This window comes from Macaca thibetana, chromosome 16 (assembly GCF_024542745.1).
Source record: "Macaca thibetana thibetana isolate TM-01 chromosome 16, ASM2454274v1, whole genome shotgun sequence".
Taxonomy (NCBI): Eukaryota; Metazoa; Chordata; class Mammalia; order Primates; family Cercopithecidae; genus Macaca; species Macaca thibetana.
Window position 1 is genome coordinate 58,247,254 of NC_065593.1, and position 16,555 is coordinate 58,263,808.

The following is a 16,555-nucleotide window of genomic DNA, read 5'->3' on the forward strand; positions in this document are numbered from 1 at the left end:
TTCTCACTGGGACTCCTGGGGAGCGGGAGAGGGGTGGCTGTTGGGGGAGAATGGAGGCCGAGAGGCGCAGGTTCCTGGTAGGGGCTTGGTGGGAGGCAGGGAGCCGTTCAGTTATTCCCCTGGGATGCTGCCTCTGCTTGTTTTCTTAGCCTGCACCCAGGGGCCAGAGGCAGTTCCCTCCTCACCCCGCCTGGTACAGACTCAGGAGACCACTGAGGGGCCCACCCGGCATGGGCATCTGGCCAGCTCCAGTGCCCGGTGACCCTGCGACGGCTGAGCGGTGCGGGTGCTTCTCCCCAACTCCCCACCAACCCCCAGCAACCTCGGCAGGCCGGGGACGAACACTTAAAGCCCCCTGGTCCCCAATTGGTTTGTGGTATTAAAAACGAATTGCGATCAGCCAGGTTGTCATTTCTACCTGATAAAACATCACTTTTATTGATCTTACTCACCCAGCGCCAGCATTCATCTTGCTCCAGCATTTCACATAATGGCCCGTTTGTCTTGATCAAAGTGTAGTCTTACATGTTTAACCCTTGGGGCTCTGCAGCTGTGCGTGCCCAGCCCCCAGACCGTCCTTCCCACAACGCCCCGCCCTTTGTCCAAGCCCGGTTCTGGGGGCAGGAGGTTCTGGAAGGCAAGGATGGCTGTGTCTGAGATAAGGTGGGAGGATGAGTGGCAGAGAAACGGTGGAGGGGAGGGTAGCACGGTGGTGTTTTGAGGCCAGGCCCAGGCACGAGTCCTGCCGTTAAGACTCAGCAGTGCGCCCTGCAGGGCTCCTGGGGATGTCAGTCCCTTGAGGTCAGGGGCTCACCTAAGCCTGTGGTCAACCCCACTCGCTGTGCCCGGGTCACCTGCCTCCTGGGCTCACCCAGACCATTCCTGGGCCCATTGGTGGCACCCCCTTCAGCCAGGCCCCCTCTGTAGCCATTTCCAGCCCTCAGTCTCACCTGGACCCCTGGCCCTGTGCCATCCTTAAAGCCTTTCTTCTTGGTGCTAGCCCTTCCCCACAGGTACCTGTGCTGGCCTGGGCCCTTTAACCCTGACCCCCAGGCGCCTGGCTGGCCTGGGACCTCCAACCCTGACTCCCAGGCTGCAGAACGAGTGCCTCAATTTGACTGCAGACTCTGCTTAGAGCTCTTGGGGCATCCATTGTCAAAGAGAGAACACAGGCTTCACGCTGTTCTCAGGGGCTTGAGATTTGGACTCTGCCACCCTCTAGCTCTAGCATCAGTCCCCTACCTCCCCCCGCCCCTATTGACCACCTGCTGGCCACCCCAGCTGTTCCTTCACTACCCTCTCCCCTGCCCTGGGCTCTTCCAAAACAGCCCAGGTATTACTTCTTCCAGGGAGTCCACCTGGACTGCCCCCGAGACAGTCAGTTGTCTGCTTTGCCAGGTGTGATGTCCCTGCTGCCACATGCAGTGGAGGGGCGGGGCAGGGAGCTGCAGTGCGGCCCCACCAGGCCTGGCTCAGCCCTAATACCACACTTTTGGCTGAGATGGGGGTGGCCGACCTTAGGGTTCCATGGGCGAGGTTATCTCGGCCGTGTAGCCCCAGGTATAGCTGCTGGGCCCCACTGTTCTCTCTCTCCCATCTGCCTGTCATGAAGGTGGGGCCATGGGCGGCTCACTCCCACCGTGGCTCACTGCTTGGTACACTGCTAGCACCAGGCAGTGCTGGATGAATGGAGGATTTGAACCCAAGACCTGCTGGCAGAGGTTTCCTGTGGGCTTCCCAGGCAGGTGTCACCTCTCCGGCCTGGGCGTCACCTGGCTCTCTTGCCCCAGAGTCCCTGTTGGCTGCCTGTGGCCTCTCTGTGCGACCTGCTCCATCAGGCAAGCTCCTGGGGTGGGCAGGAGGTGGCAGCCAAGGCCTGGCTCAGGGCTCCAGGAGCCGGGGCAACAGCTGTAGGCCTTCCTCCCTGTTCCGGGCTGGCTTCTGCCCCAAAAAGTCACTGAGATGACAGAAGTCAGGGTCTCCTGAGCCCACAGGGAGTGTCTGGTCCCACCCATCTTTCCTCTCTTACCACAGAGGACCCCCGACCCGGAAACCTGGTCCAGCAGGCCCTCCTTACTCAGGGCCCAGCCAAGGTCCTCATCTGCTCCCTGCCCTCGCGGCAGCCTGAGGCATGGTCGGTCCCTGAGCACCTCCCTCCGCACTCACTGGCCCAGGGAGGCGCTGCTGACTCCGGGACTCCATCCTCCAAGGACCGTGTTTCCTGGCCGTGGGCACAGCTGTGACCAGGCACTCGGGGCCCACTGGGACAGATGCACACCGACTTCACGCAGCTTCCCGAGATCCCAGTGGCAGAGGGGGGACAAGGAGGGTCCCCCACCCCCTGCAAGCATCCGGCTTCCTCTGGGTCTGCAGCCTCATCAACAGGGCTCCCTCCAGCTGGGGGTGCACTGATCTGTTCCCACACCCGGGCCGTGGGCCGGTCCTCGCAGGGTGGCCATTCACATCGGAGGCCCTGCCCAGCATGGTGGTTCGGAGACTGCTCTTGCCCTTGTCCTCTCCAGCGGAACCTACTCTGGCCCCGGACTCTGGCTCAGGCTGGAGGGACCCCGCCCCTAAGACCACCCTAACCCCATTCCAGTCACATGACCCTTTCCTGGCCTGAGGCTCAGTGCCCTGAGGGGCTACACAGGGGGCAGTGGGGAGGCCTGGTCCAGAAGCCCCAGCTCTGGGAACGAGAGGCTTCTGCTGAGCCCCTGGAGCCCTGGCCCCCCCAGGAGTACCGTGGGACACAGGACCCTGGACCCCCGAAAACCTGTACAATAGTCCATATATTTATTCTTAAGCAAGTTATCAATAAAAAATTTGATACTAAAATGCCTTTACATAGTCTGCTGTTCATAAAACCTTTGTGTGTTTTTTTGTCCATTTTGTTTTTAGTGTTTACATTGAAAAAAAAAACCCAACCATCCCCTTAGTTTACACATTTACAGGAATCGTGCTTTCGTCACGTTAAGCACGGCGAGAGGGGAGGGGCCACACCAATCGCACGCACACAGAAAGGAAAAAAAGAAAAAAACAAGGGACAAAGCGGAACCCAGCAGAAGCGGGACGAGGATGAGGTGGCCGCGCCCTCCTCAGCCTTCCCTGGAACTCCAGTGGCTCGGCGTACCCCCAGTGTGTTTCTCTTCACTTGACATTGTTCTGATCCCCGAGCCTCGAGCAGGACCTCGTACAACCACCTCCCCAGACAACCACCGGGAATGAAATATTGCACTCATGTGAGACAAAGGCTAGGCTCGGGGGTGGGAGCGGGGGGCTGGGGGCAGGGACCCCTGACCACAACGTAAGCCCCCAGCCTTGAGCTTCCTGGGGAGCCTCTGGGAATGGCCCTTCAGGGGGTCCGCCCAGCAGGTGAGAAACAGGCCCTAATGGGCCCAAGAAAAATAGGGGGGCCAAGGGGACCTGGGATTGGAGCGCAGGGCACCCGCCAGCACCCCTGCTTCCGAGGCCTGTGGTGTGTGGGTGACACAGAGCTTGTCCTAGAGCAGCGGCTAACTTGGGGGGGCTTTCCTGAAGCTCCCGTGGGGCCAGGGGAACCTTGGTGTGGGAGGACATGGGGAGTACGTGGTCCCCCATGCATTTCTGAAGCTGAAGGCTGTCAGGCTCAGGTCCAGGCAGCCCTATGTATCCTTGGCTGTGGGAGAAAGGGAGGGGTGTGAATTCTCCTGGGATACTGGGGTAGAGCCCCCGAGGGGTGCTCCTTGCACCTGGGGCCAGGATGTGGGTTCGGGTGGTCAGAGGGACCCTTATTCTATGCCCCGAGCACGCCCATCAGGCCATCTGCCCCACCGAGTGGCACTGAAAAGACCAAGAAACCTCTAAAGGCGTTGGGGCAGGCAGAGGCGTCCGAGGGCCAGGCAGATTCGGCTGGTGGAAAAGGGGGCCCAGGAAGGGGCCTTCCCCTGCTTGGGGTGGGCCGTGGGGCAGAGTCTGCATTTTATTTTCTTCTCCCTTGGTCACAGCACTGCTGGCCTGGCCTCACCACCATCTACCCAGCAGGCCAGGGGTTTGGGGGCGTCGATAACGTGGGTGGGAAAAGGGGTGTCTTTTGCATGCACTCTGCTGGGGGTGAGGAGACAATCTGGCTGGACTGTGAACCTGCCCTCGTAGGCCCAGAGCCCTGCCCAGTTCAGGATCCTGGCCAAGCTGCCCCTTCACGTGGCACCTGCTACTTTCAGGAAAGTTAAGACCCCAGGGGTGAGGAGGGCTCAGAGCTGGGCCTTGCTTCCTGAGTGTGCCAGGGCGGCGAGGGTGAGGGGGGTGAGGGGCCAGCCCCTCCCTGCTCTGGGTGGAGGCCAGACTCCTCAGCCTCAGACCAACTGGCCCCGGAAACAGAAATCAGATATAAGTTGGAGTATGATTCAGGAAATACAATCCAAACATCGCTTTTTCTTATCAATACTTTAAAATATTTGTTCGTCTTTGTCTTGTTTTGAACAGAGGTGAGATGCACACGGCTGCTGTCACACTCCCTGGTCTGGGCTTTGCCTCTTGAATTCTTCTTTCCCTACAGGCCCCTCATCACCACCCCCTGCTCTAACACGTCTTTTCTAGGAGACGCACTGAAAGCAAATAAACTCGACTGACTTTCATCTTACACGGTTGTCCCCCCAAGAGATTGGAGGGTGCCACCAAGGGTCCCACCTGACCCTCCCGTGGCCTCTGCCCCCCGCCCCGAGCTGCCTCTGTCGTCCCAGGCGCCCCCATTGGAACCCAGCTGGGCTGAGAACAGTGCATTTCCAAAGGAAACCCCAGGACAAAAATGGCCACACACAAGCACACACACACATGCGCTCACACACACCTTGTCACGCGGATGGGGAAAAACCCTTTTCCACATTTTTCCATAAAACTTCCCCGCAGAAATACAATATTTACATAGAGAAATAAATAGACAACACACCTGATTTCTGCTTTCCCTGGTGGGAGACAGTCGGAGGTACTAGGGAATATGGCTTGGATTCGAATCTCCCGTGAACTGCCGGTGCGGGAAACGGAGGGTGCTGTGGGCGGGGCGGGCCAGGGACCCATCAGGGCCACAGCCCGACCCTCCGCAGCGGATGGGACGCGACTGGGTTCCGACACCTGGAACACTGTTTCCAGGGAAAACCTAAGAAAGCCTGGTCTTGCCCTGTGGGCTTTTGCATATTTGCTCAGACTCGCCCCTGGGAGGCTGGGGCTGCCTCCTGCCCGGCGGCTTGGCTGATGCCAGGCTCCGCACACAGGGTCCCTGGCACAGGTGGGAGGCATCTGCGGTGGGCGGCTCAGCATAGGATGGGCACGCCATCGGCTGTCACCAGGCGCCCGGTGGTGGGGTCGTAGGTGCCCGCCAGGTAGTAGAGGTCCTGCCGGTCCTGGCACTTGCGGCTCCGGGCCATCTGCTCGTACTGCTCACGCGCCACAACCTGGCACTTGTGGGAGATGGTCTGCACGTCGTTCTCATCCTCATGGCAGGACTGGTACAGTGCGTTCTGCGGGCGAGGCGTGCGGGGCGTCAGCGGCCGGCCAGGAAAGACCCCTGCCCCCCCATGCTCTGTAAGGGTCACCGGACGGGCCTCCAACTGTGTGACCGGAACAGGGCAACCAGTCCAGAGCCCGAGGAGCCTGCTGGGGACCCTCTGGGGACTGTCGGAGTCAGAGAAATACTAATTTCCCTGGAAGATGGACACGTCCCATGGTCTGGAAAACGGCTTCTTCTCAGGGAGGAGCAGAGGGTGTGCTAAGGGCAATTTCTGTCCTGGGCTGGCATCGCAGGCAGGGAGGACCCACGGGGTGGGGGCTGCTACACATCCCAGGAGTGAACTGGGCCTGCCGGATGCTGAGCACTGCCATGGGCCACAGACCCCGACAGTGGGGAGGGACCCGGGGGCCCTGCTCTAGGGCATGGCTACAGGCTGTGTGGCTCCCCGCGGGGCCGTGGGACCTGCTGAGTGGGAGATGTGTGGTGGGGCCAGGTGCCCTGTGTTGGAGCACAGCGCTGGCTGCTGTCGTGCCCCCTCCCCGGGGCCCCGAGGGGGGCTGGGCCCCGCACCTGCCTGGGCCTCACCTTGCCGTCGCACTGCCTCTTGCCCAGCTTGGTCTCCTCGGGGTGGTAGAACCACTTGACCTTGACCACCATGTTGCTGCCCCAGGACTCCCACATGCTCTCGATGCGGCCGATGTAGGGGAGGTTGGGCCGGCCAGCTGACAGGAAGACGGCGCAGTCCCCAACACGCAGAGTCTCCTCGCCCCGCACGATGGCCTTGTAGAACAGCTTCCGGGCCTTCCCCTTCATGCCACGCCGCTGTGGGGGACATGGGCAGGGTGGCTCTGAGAAGCCAGGGGCAGGGGGGACAGGCGGCGGCCAGGAGGCCTGGAGGGCGTGGTGTGGGTGTGTGAGTCTGAGTTTGAGAGTGTGAGTGTGCGGGGCGCCCGCAAGGACGGGAAGCGGCAGCACCGCGGCTGAAGGCCATGGCAGCCATGGATCCGGAGCAGGGGCCGCGCCTCCACTCAGCCTGCACACGGAGTCATGACATCTGGACACTGGACCTGGGGCAGGGAGGCGTGGACGAGACGTTCACCACAGTGTTATTTACGAGGGCAAAAGACCCACGAGCGGCCCTGTGCATCCCCGAGCAGTGCCCTGGCGAGGACAGACGCTGGCATCTGAGCGCGGAGATCCACAGCTCTCCAGCTGGCCGTGCCACTATTGACGTGGAACAGTGAGGCCATAACATGTGGAGTGCAGCTCGGGCCCGGCGCCGACGTGAAGTCGTTTCCACCGTCACGCAGGCCGTGGGCTCCAGCAAGGGGCCCGCGGAAGTAGCTGTCTGCCTCACTGGGTCATGGATGGGTTTTTGTTCTTCCCTTGAGTTTTCCACATTTTTTTTTTTTTTTTTTTTTTTTTTTGAGATGGAGTCTCGCTGTGTCGCCCAGGCTGGAGTGCAGTGGCCGGATCTCAGCTCACTGTAAGCTCCGCCTCCCGGGTTTACGCCATTCTCCTGCCTCAGCCTCTCCAGTAGCTGGGACTACAGGCACCTGCCACCTCGCCCGGCTAGTTTTTGTATTTTTTTAGTAGAGACGGGGTTTCACCGTGTTAGCCAGGATGGTCTCGATCTCCTGACCTCGTGATCCGCCCATCTCGGCCTCCCAAAGTGCTGGGATTACAGGCTTGAGCCACCGCGCCCGGCCCCGAGTTTTCCACATTTTTTAACTTGAAATCAAGTAGGAAGATGCAAAAAGGAGAGGAAGGGCAGCAGGGGTGCGTGAGCCCGCCCTGGTTTCCTGGGGAACACGGAACTCCTCCTGCCACCCTCTGGAGACCTACCTGTGTGGGGTTCCCCGACCACTTCCAGAGCTGCCGGACGGGCAGGAAGGCTGAGATCTTTGGCCGGTTTTCCACGGAGGGCAGCCGCTGCCTCCGGGAGAGCTCTTTGGCTTTGGAGAAGCTCAGGGCCTCTTTGCGCTTGAGCTTGGATTTGCTGCTGCTGGGGCCTGAGCCCGCACCGCTGCCAGCCACCGTGGCCCTGGACAGGAAGCAGCGCTGGGCGTGCGCGTGAGGGCCGCCGCCCTTGGAGCGCAGGGCCTCGGGCTGGGCCAGGAGGGTGGGCACGGGGTGGGTGAGGCAGGTCTGCAGCAGCAGGGCTGGGTTCTCGTCGTCTGAGCTGTAGGATGAGTCCTCGTTGTCAGAGGAGCAGAGGCTGGAGGTGGACATAGAGCCTGAGGAGGAGGAGGTGGACGAGCCGGAGGAGGAGGAGGACACGGACAGGCGGGCGAGGAAGCGGGAGGGCACACCGGCCGCCAGCCCCGGCCCGTCCTCGTCCTCGTCCGAGAAGGAGCTGTGGCAGTCGCTGTCGTAGGGCAGTGGGAATTCCGCCTGGCCCGCGTACTTGCGCAGTGCCAGCCCCATGGACAGCGGGGGGATGGGCGCCCGCCCCTTCTTGTCCTTGCCCACGAGGGCCGGGTGCGCATAGCTGGGGCTGGGCAGGGGCCGCCCGAGCTTGGGGCCAAAGTCCTTGTCCCCCATGAGCAGCGCCCTGCAGGTTTTGTTCTTGGGGGAGGTCACACCCTCATGGTCCAGCTTGACCAGGAACTCGCCGCCGGCCCGCCGCCGCCCACCCTTCTCGGCCTCCACCCTCTCGGCCTTCTTGGCCCGAAGCAGCTTGTGGGCTCCCCCGGGGAGGCCCGGCCCGGTCCCCCCGACGAAGGGCGCGTAGGAGCTGGCCAGGCTGCTGAAGGAGTCAGCGCGGAAGCCGTTGCCGAACACGGGTGTAGCCATGCTGTGCACGGGGAACAGGGCCTCGCGGGCCCGCAGCTTCTTGCTGCTGCCGTTGAGCTGGAAGAGGTTCTGCAGCACCCCCGGCCCCTTGCTGGCCGCTGCCGCTGCCTTCCGCTTGGTCTGCGCCACTGCGGACCAGCTCAGCAAGGGGCTGCCACGGCGGCCCAGGAAGTGGTCGGAGGCCCCCGTGGGGGATTTGGCACCTGAGGTTAGGAGTTCGGCTTTACCTGAGGGCAAAAGCCCAGCGGAGTCAGCCCCAGCTGGGCCCACAAAACTGCCTCCACCTGCCACTCCCTGGACCCTGCCTGCCCCATGGGTCTCCTCGTTCCCCCAGCCCCCAGAGGATGCCTTCCCCCATCTGGGTTCTGGGAAGTCCAGCAAAATACCAGCTTTGTCTTTGCTAATGGATTTCTTCCCGGGTGTCTTCAAAGCTTCGGGGCCATCCTGTGCTTTGGGGGACAGGCTGGGGGTGGTGGCTTCACTGGGCGGGGGCGCCTCGCTGGATGCCTTCTTGGTCCTCCGGCAGCTGCTAGACACTAGCAGGGCTGGAGAGGGCTCTGTGCCTGTGGACAGCATGGGCCAAGGGCTTCAGTGCCATGGCTGTGGGGTACTGCCACCCCAACCCTTCCTTGGGAGCCTGTCTGGACACAGTGGAGCCCAGGCAGAGCCCTGCCCCACGCAGGTCCCGGGCTCACACTGGATCTTGAAGTCAGGCGGCAGCAGCCTGACATTGGAGACAGCGATGTGGCCGGTGTCCCCATCGTCAAATTCCACCACTACCGAGTCCAGGTCCTCATCTTCGTCACCGGAGGCCCCTGTGGACGGCACACCTGAGCTTGTGGCTGGAACCCCCAGCAGGTGCCCGAAACAAGGAGGCGGGGCTGCCGAGGCCGGTCGGGAGGGTGAGGGGAGGGCTCCAGGGTTCTCCTTGACCACACGGAGGGTGGAGCCGCCCTGCAGCCTGGGAGCCGGGGCCTCCTCTCCGACTCCTGCAGTGCCTCCCGTGCGATGCCACCGTCACCCCACCCCGACCGGAACCTGACCTCCCCACACGTGCTGATGCCCACGTGCCCACCTCCCAGCCGAGTCCCTCCTGGCGGCACCTCCCACCTGCCTGACCACTTGCCTGTGGGGTCTTTGCGCCTTTCACCCTAGGGACCTACATGCCCTGCCTGTAGTCAGCCGGTTTTGCCCAGGGGAGCTGGTGCCCCTGATGTACTCTGTGACCCCCAGCAGCAGTGCTCTGGGTCCCTTCCTGCTGGGCCCTCTCTGCTTGGCTGGAGGCCGGAGCCCCCTCCCTCCCTCCCCACACACCCTGTGCTTTTTCATGGCGCCTGGGGAGCTCATTTTATTGTCGTACTCTGTCTAAGCAGAGAGCTGGTTCTGCCCTCGCCAGCCTCGGAAGTCAGGCTGTTGGGGCCAGACACGAGCCTGTGGGTCTCAGAAGGGCCTGCCCCAGCTCCCGCCTTGGGTATAGCTTACCCCGGACCACGTTGCCCGGGTACAGACATCGAGACTTCTGGCTCCAGTAGGCGCAGACCCGTGTGCCGGGCGGGAGGTAACGGCTGGATTGTGGCCGCACGTCAAGAACCTGCAGGAACGCGGGCGGCGGCTGTGAGCAGGTGGGGTCCGGCCCAGGGTTGCCCGAGAGCCTGGTTCCTGGGCCCGGGAGTGGCTGTGGGCCAGGCTAAGGCCTTCCTTTGTCCTGGGGCGAGTCAGCCAGGCACCTTCCCAGGGCAGGCGAGCCCGGTCCTCACCGCTTCCTGCAGCAGCTGCTCCAGCGAGTAGATCCTCTGCCGGTTGCCCCGCTCACCCTCGATGACGATGCTATAGCTGGGGGCATTGGAGAGCGTGAGGCGTCATGGGTCTCAGTTGCCCTCCAGGCCCCTGCCCTGCCCCACCGTGCCCAGGCCTCACATGTCGGGTGGCTGCAGGGTCCTGACGCTGCCCGCGTACAGCAGGCTGTCTTCCTTGGGGATGAGCACGGGCAGCCCGTCCCGCAGGTCCTCCTTGTGGATGGCACATGAGCGCGCTGTGGGCACAGGGTGTCAGCAGCCAGCATGGCCTACCCACTGTCCCTCCCCAGGCGGCTGGCGCCTTTTCTGGCCCCGCTCACCCAGGGCGGCACTCTGCTCTGCGCTCAGGGGGCCGCTGTCCTCCTCCTCTTCCTCCTCGTCCTCCTCCTCTTCTGAGAAGCTGCTGTTGTCGTCAAACTCAAAGTCGTCCTCCACAGCGAAGCTTTCCAGCAGCCGGCTCACGGCCCGGCCCTTGCCCTGGGGGCCAGAGGGGTCAGGCTTAGGTGGGTGTGGGCGGGGTGCAGGTGAGTGCACAGTGGGCTCCCAGGGTTGGGGGGGCCAGAGGGGTCAGGCTTGGGTGGGGTACAGGTGAGTGCACAGTGGGCTCCCAGGGTTGGGGGCGCTGCTACCTGCTTGCCGGCCTTGCGCTTCACCTTGCTCAGCTTCCGGCCCTTCCCCAGGATGGCCTTGGCATTGCGTGCAGCCAGTGTGATGGACAGGGCCCCGTTCTTCCGCTGTGCATGGGCAGGCAGAGAAGGGGCTGAGCCGAGGGTGGTGGGACAGCCTGGGGCTGACCCAGGGCTCAGGGGCCGGCATGTGGGGGAGGGCAGGGAAGGCTTTTCCTCACAAGCACCAACCCTCTTGGCCCAGCACCCCAGAGCCCAGCCTCACCCGCAGCACTGGCTGCAGCACCGTGCCCTTGCGCGTGGCCCTCTTGAGGCGCTCGCTGGCCAGCTGGCTGCCCTCCTCACGGCAGGTGAAGGCCCGAGAGGGGCTGAAGAGGGTGTCCCTGCTAGGGGTGGACCGTGGCTCTGCCCGCAGGCCGCCCTTGGCCTTGCCCTTGGCTTTCTTCTTGCCCAGCGCACCTGGGGGCCTCTGCCCTGAGGCCCGCTCCAGGGTGGTGCCCACCTTGGCCTTCACTGACCGCCTCTTGATCTTGACCTCACTTTCAGGGCTGGACAGGCGACAGGCCCCTGGGGGAGGGAGGGAAGACCGTCGCAGGGATCCCCATCCTGGAGACCTGGCTGGTTGGGCTGACTGTACCTGTTCTCCCTCCTGGTTACCCAGCAACCCCTGCCCTCCCTCCTGGTTACCCAGCAACCCCTGCCCTCCCTCCTGGTTACCCAGCAACCCCTGCCCTCCCTCCTGGTTACCCAGCAACCCCTGCCCTCCCTCCTGGTTACCCAGCAACCCCTGCCCTCCCTCCTGGTTACCCAGCAACCCCTGCCCTCCCTCCTGGTTACCCAGCAACCCCTGCCCTCCCTCCTGGTTACCCAGCAACCCCTGCCCTCCCTCCTGGTTATCTAGCATTTCCTGCCCTCCCTCCTGGTTACCTAGCAACCCCTGCCTCTCCTTCTTTTTCTTGGCCTTCTGGTTAGCCTCCATCTTGACCACAGAGGAGGGCGAGGGCCCCAGCACGGCCACACTGGCCCCGGCACGCAGCAGCAGCCCTGCCTCCCTGGGTGGTGCCTCTGTCCCCAGGAGACCCTCACAGTCCTCACTGTCATAGCCACTGCCTGGGAGAGAGGCAGAGGGGTCCCGATGACTTGATGTTAAGCTGTGCCATTGAGAGGTGGGGGAGATGACCCTCTGGGCATGCGGTTATGGCGGGGCTGTGAGTGGAACCAGTCACTGTCGCCCTCTGGGCTGCTCTGTGGGGCTGCTTTGGGGGCAGGTGCCTGAGGTCCTGGCCTCCAGCCTGAAGGGATTTGTATGGGTGTGGGGACACGGGATTTTTTCTTTATACCCTGGGCAATGGGGCACCTGCCTGGCAGGGCTGGTGCCCCCTCCCCAGGAAGTCCCTTCCCCTCTTTCTGCTGTCCCCCACCCGCCCAGATGGCCCTCTGCCCCTCCCCCAGCCCCAAGCAGCCCTCCCTTTGTTCTTTCTCAGGCTTCTGAGACCTTGGGGGAAGGGGCTGGCGGGAGAAAGGAAGCTTCTATTTTTCTAGGCTCCTGTTTCTGGACACACGTGTTTGCTGGGGGGTCAGATAACGCCTCAGGGTCAGCCCAGCCGGACACTACAGTCGCAAGGGCTGGGGCTGCTGGGAGGGCTATTTTTAACCTGGATGCTTCCAGGGGGCGTCCTTCCTTCCCCTCCGGCCCCGACATGGGAGTGAGGCACACCGAGAGCCACTGAGCTTGCCTTGCGGATGGGGGTCTCCTTCTATGAGACATTCGCCTTCTTCCCCAGCCTGTCTAGTGAGAAGGTCTCCTTGGACCTGTCACACCCCACGAGCCCTGACCCAGCCCTGGTGGTGGCCGTGAACCTGCCGCCCCCTCCTCCAGCCCCCCAGTGACCATGACCGGGGCTCCTGGCAGTGGCCACTCACGCCAGCAACTTGCCTGCCTCCCGGGACGCAGCCACGGAGGGCTGGGCTGGGCACCTGGGTGTCTCCCGGCTGCTGTGGCCCTTGGGCTGTGGGTGCCGCGTGGCCCCAGACACCTTGGCACTCTTGGCTCGGGACAGCTTCTCCCGGATGCGCCCCCCGGGGGTGGCCTCCTTCTGCTGGAAAGAGCTGAGGCCTGCGGGCAGCCCTTTGCTCTTGACCGTGGGCTTCAGCTGGGCCACCCTGTGGGCCACAGAGGGTGCCAGCCCGCCCGGGCAGCCGCTCTTCTTACACTGTGCCTTCTCCTGTGAACAGGGAGGGGCAGCTGCACTCTCAGGGCGCCCTCTGCAAACCGCAGCCCCTGGGTGGTTAGGTGCCTCTCTGTTGATGCCCGGCTCAGAACTGGTACCTCCCAGGTCCCTGCCCTCGATCCACAGGCAGTGAAGGGATGTCTGGCTCAGAGACACGGGGCCTGCCCCTGGAGCCTACGCTTGGGCCTCTCCCACCCACTCCACTGCCTACCAACTGCCCACCCCACTTAGGGGGCACGGAGGAGGCTGAGGGCCCAGTGGCTGTGGGTTGTGGGGCCAGGCCATTAGCTTTTCTCAAGGCAGAGATGAAACAGCATCTGGACAGAAGGATCGGCCCCCTGGGCAGACAGGCGAAGCACGCTGGGGCCCACCTCTCACCCGGCCCCGAGGCCACGGAGAGGAGAGGGCAGGAAGCATCTGCTGTGCCAAGAAGGAAGGGGTGCCGGCAGCCGGGGGAGCCCCTGCCACACCAAGTGTGCCCCGGGCCACCTGAGGAAAGGCAGGGCCTCGCTCCGGGGAGTCTCTGTGAGCAGAGCGTGGCCTCGGCATTTGCTTTCCTGCTAGGGTGAGACGAGGAGGGTGGAGACACACGGGCAAGTGGCAGCAGGGCCGCCCGGTCAGACCTTCCCACGTCACCCCACAGGGTCGGGCTCCTCCTCCTGCCGTTGGCACTCAGAGCTCCCAGCCTTGGTTCGCTTGGTTCTGAGCAACGGGTGTCAGCACAGGGCTGGGGAGAGTCCGCTATCTGCTACCTGCCCAGGAAGGGACCTGAAGGGCCCTGGGGCCAGGCAGGTGCTTCAGCACTCACCACAGAGGCGGTCTGCAGGCCCGCGTAGACGCTCCTCTCCAGCTTGCTCCGTTTCTTTGCAGGCTCGCCCCCGCTGCCCCCTCGAAGCTCCGCGCACAGCAGACCCAGGCTCGTCCGCACCGCCCTGGGGGAACGGGGTGGTGGGTGCAGGGCACATGCAGTCCTGGCCGCCCCAGCCTTGTCCCCCTACTGTCTCTGTAGTGGGTCACACTCCTCCAAAGGCCCTACGTCTCAGGCAGACGGAGCTGAGGGTGAGGGGCCCCGGGGGCTGAGCCAGCTCTGACCTCCCCTCAGCACCTGCCTCCAGCCAGCCCCTCTGCCTGCCAACCACCAGCCCTCAGCAGTCCCTGCATCCTCAAATCCACCCCACCCCCCACTAAGCTATACTGGAAGTAGGCACGCTTCTGTTACCCGAATCCCATCCTTCCAGCCTGCTAGGAAGCAACACCCTGGCAGTGCTGTCTGGTCCTAGCTATAGTGACCCAGAGGCCAGGTGTCAGGGGCTGGGGCCGCTGAGGGCTCTGAGGGGCCGCCCAGTACTCAGGAGCCAGGGCTCTGCTGCTACTGGGGCTCTAGTGGGGCTGCAGCCTCAGCCTTGGCACCTGGAACAAGGGACAGCCGCACATGCGCCGTCTGTGAGTCTGAGGCAGGCAGGGCTTATGCAGGCTGGGCCCGGCCCTTGGCGGGTGTTCAGGGCCTGATGCTACCACCCTTAGGAGTGGGGTGGGCACCAGGCAGGTTTGTGAGAACTGCATCCACATTTCTGCCATAGCTGGAAGAGGACACGCCAACTGGAGTCCCACCAGGGGCGGCGGTAGGGGCAGGCGGGCGGGGCAGGGTCCAGAGAAGCCTGGGCTTTCCCCCGAGTCCCCAGGGACCCCACTGCCTGGCTCAGGCCCTCCCAGGAGCCCGTCCTGTCCTCCACGCACGTCTTGAGGACGGAACTATGCATCCTCAGCCCCTCCCAGATAGAGCCCGGGACACTGCTGGGGCCGAGCCTCAGTGTTCCCCATGCCCCAGAGCTGTGCTGTCTCCTAGGCTGGGAGCTGGGGCAGAAATCGACTCCAGCCAACATGGGCCTAGCAGCTACCTCCAGATGCCCCCAAACAGGTCCCACCTGATTCCCCCACATCCCGGACTCCCCATCTTGTGTGGGTGACCCACTCTCCCCAGAACCTCCCACTGCCCCATTTCACATGGGGAAGCCAAGGCTCGCGGAGTCTTTCTGCCTGTTCCTGGCTAGACAGGGGCTGGGGGCTTGGCCTCTCACCTTTCAACCCCCTGACTCACAGGTGCAAAGGGAGCCCCAGCTGCTCATGAAAATGAATCACAGGGCCGGGCGCAGTGGCTCAAGCCTGTAATCCCAGCACTTTGGGAGGCCGAGACGGGCGGATCACGAGGTCAGGAGTTCGAGACCATCCTGGCTAACACGGTGAAACCCCGTCTCTACTAAAAAATACAAAAAACTAGCCGGGCGAGGTGGCGGGCGCCTGTAGTCCCAGCTACTCGGGAGGCTGAGGCAGGAGAATGGCATAAAAACCCGGGAGGCGGAGCTTGCAGTGAGCTGAGATCCGGCCACTGCACTCCACCCTGGGCGACATAGCGAGACTCTGTCTCAAAAAAAAAAAAAAAAAAAAAAAAAAAAAAAAATGAATCACAGATGGAGACAAAGAGCCCTGCCCGGCTCTGGCCGAACATCCCTTTCCACCTTCCTGCCCACCGAGGAGGCTTCTGAGGGCTGAGGGGCCAGGCAGGAAGCCGTGGGCCAGAAGACGCCCCTGGGCCCCCACTCCCCAACTTCCTGCACAGTAGAAGGCCCGTCCCGGGGCCAACTGCCTCCGCCACCACTGCCTGGATGAGTGAGGGCAGGAGGTGGAAGGGTGAGGTGGGGCCCTGACCCTCAGGAAGAGGGGTCCTGGACTCAGTTTCCGTGAGGTCCCGAGGCTGCTGCCTTCTAGCCAGACCCTGGCTTCCAGGGGCCCTGTCCTGCCCAGCAGCTCCCACAGTGCTGGCCGGTTCTCAAAGGGAGACCCCAGGAGACCCCCCCAAGAGACACCTGGGCAGGGCAGGGGCAGCTCTGGGGGGCTGCCATATGGTGACCCCTCCACTGCCCACAGCCACGCAGCCCCTCCCTATAACCTTCCCTGCATTTGCTAATGTTTTGTGACATAAAACCCTGAGATTAATTTTTTGCCTCTGTCTTAATTGAAGGAACCATTTAGTGCCGATTTAACTATTATTACCAAATCATCAGGATTGATGCAGTGCGCACACGCACGCGCCAATCGTGTTTGGAGGAGCTCGGAGGATTTATGCAAATGGGCCTGCCGGGAGAGGCAATTTGTAGCCGAGAAGGACAATTATACCAGGCCCGGGAGTGCACCAACGGCTGTGCCGGGCGGGTAATGGATAATAACATCGCGCCGGCAGCCGTGAGCAGCGCCGCAGCGTGACCAACGACTTTATACAGTGCAGATAAAGAGGCCTGCAGGCAATGCCGCCTCACACTCCAGGGGGCCGGGTGGGGCGCGGGCGGGGACGATGCCACAGCCAGGTGTGCAGAGCCGGTGTGGCCGGGCCTGGGAGCTGTGGCTTCCAGAGGGGGACCCGGGCCAGGGTGCTGCTGGGAGCTGCCAGCTGGGCAAAGCCTGTCTGGAGCAGGGCTCTGTCCACTGGTCACTCTCGATGGTCTTGGAGGGGCAGGGCCAGGCCTTCAGAGTGGCTGTGAAGGGGCACCAGCAGCCCCGGAAGCCTCAGAGGAGCTGGACCCTGCTGCCCCGGCCTCGAGGGCCCAGGGCCAGCCACAGGTGCCCTGC

General features: G+C 63.1%; 1 protein-coding gene and 1 pseudogene across 3 annotated transcripts in view; both read right to left on the reverse strand.

The window, feature by feature from the left end:
• Positions 1–2,771: 2,771 nt before the first annotated feature.
• On the reverse strand, positions 2,772–4,543 carry LOC126939126 (uncharacterized; annotated as a pseudogene). Its single transcript, XR_007720307.1, has one exon. The product of XR_007720307.1 is annotated as an uncharacterized LOC126939126 (transcript).
• Positions 2,772–16,555, reverse strand: part of BAHCC1 (BAH domain and coiled-coil containing 1) — a 66,421-nt gene continuing 52,637 nt past the window's right edge. Inside the window, exons 14-27 of one of the 2 annotated variants that reach the window (XM_050763984.1) lie at positions 13,740–13,863; positions 12,633–12,925; positions 11,628–11,806; positions 10,966–11,267; positions 10,704–10,808; positions 10,395–10,551; positions 10,196–10,310; positions 10,036–10,111; positions 9,761–9,869; positions 8,974–9,093; positions 8,665–8,841; positions 7,328–8,481; positions 6,068–6,304; positions 2,772–5,492 (exon numbers count right to left, since the gene is read on the reverse strand). In XM_050763984.1, coding sequence (XP_050619941.1) covers positions 5,286–5,492; positions 6,068–6,304; positions 7,328–8,481; positions 8,665–8,841; positions 8,974–9,093; positions 9,761–9,869; positions 10,036–10,111; positions 10,196–10,310; positions 10,395–10,551; positions 10,704–10,808; positions 10,966–11,267; positions 11,628–11,806; positions 12,633–12,925; positions 13,740–13,863 — 3,355 coding nt within the window. In that variant the 3' untranslated portion in view covers positions 2,772–5,285. Of the gene's footprint in view, positions 5,493–6,067; positions 6,305–7,327; positions 8,506–8,664; positions 8,842–8,973; positions 9,094–9,760; positions 9,870–10,035; positions 10,112–10,195; positions 10,311–10,394; positions 10,552–10,703; positions 10,809–10,965; positions 11,268–11,627; positions 11,807–12,632; positions 12,926–13,739; positions 13,864–16,555 lie in introns of both variants that reach the window. The other variant, XM_050763983.1, reaches the window with a different exon arrangement.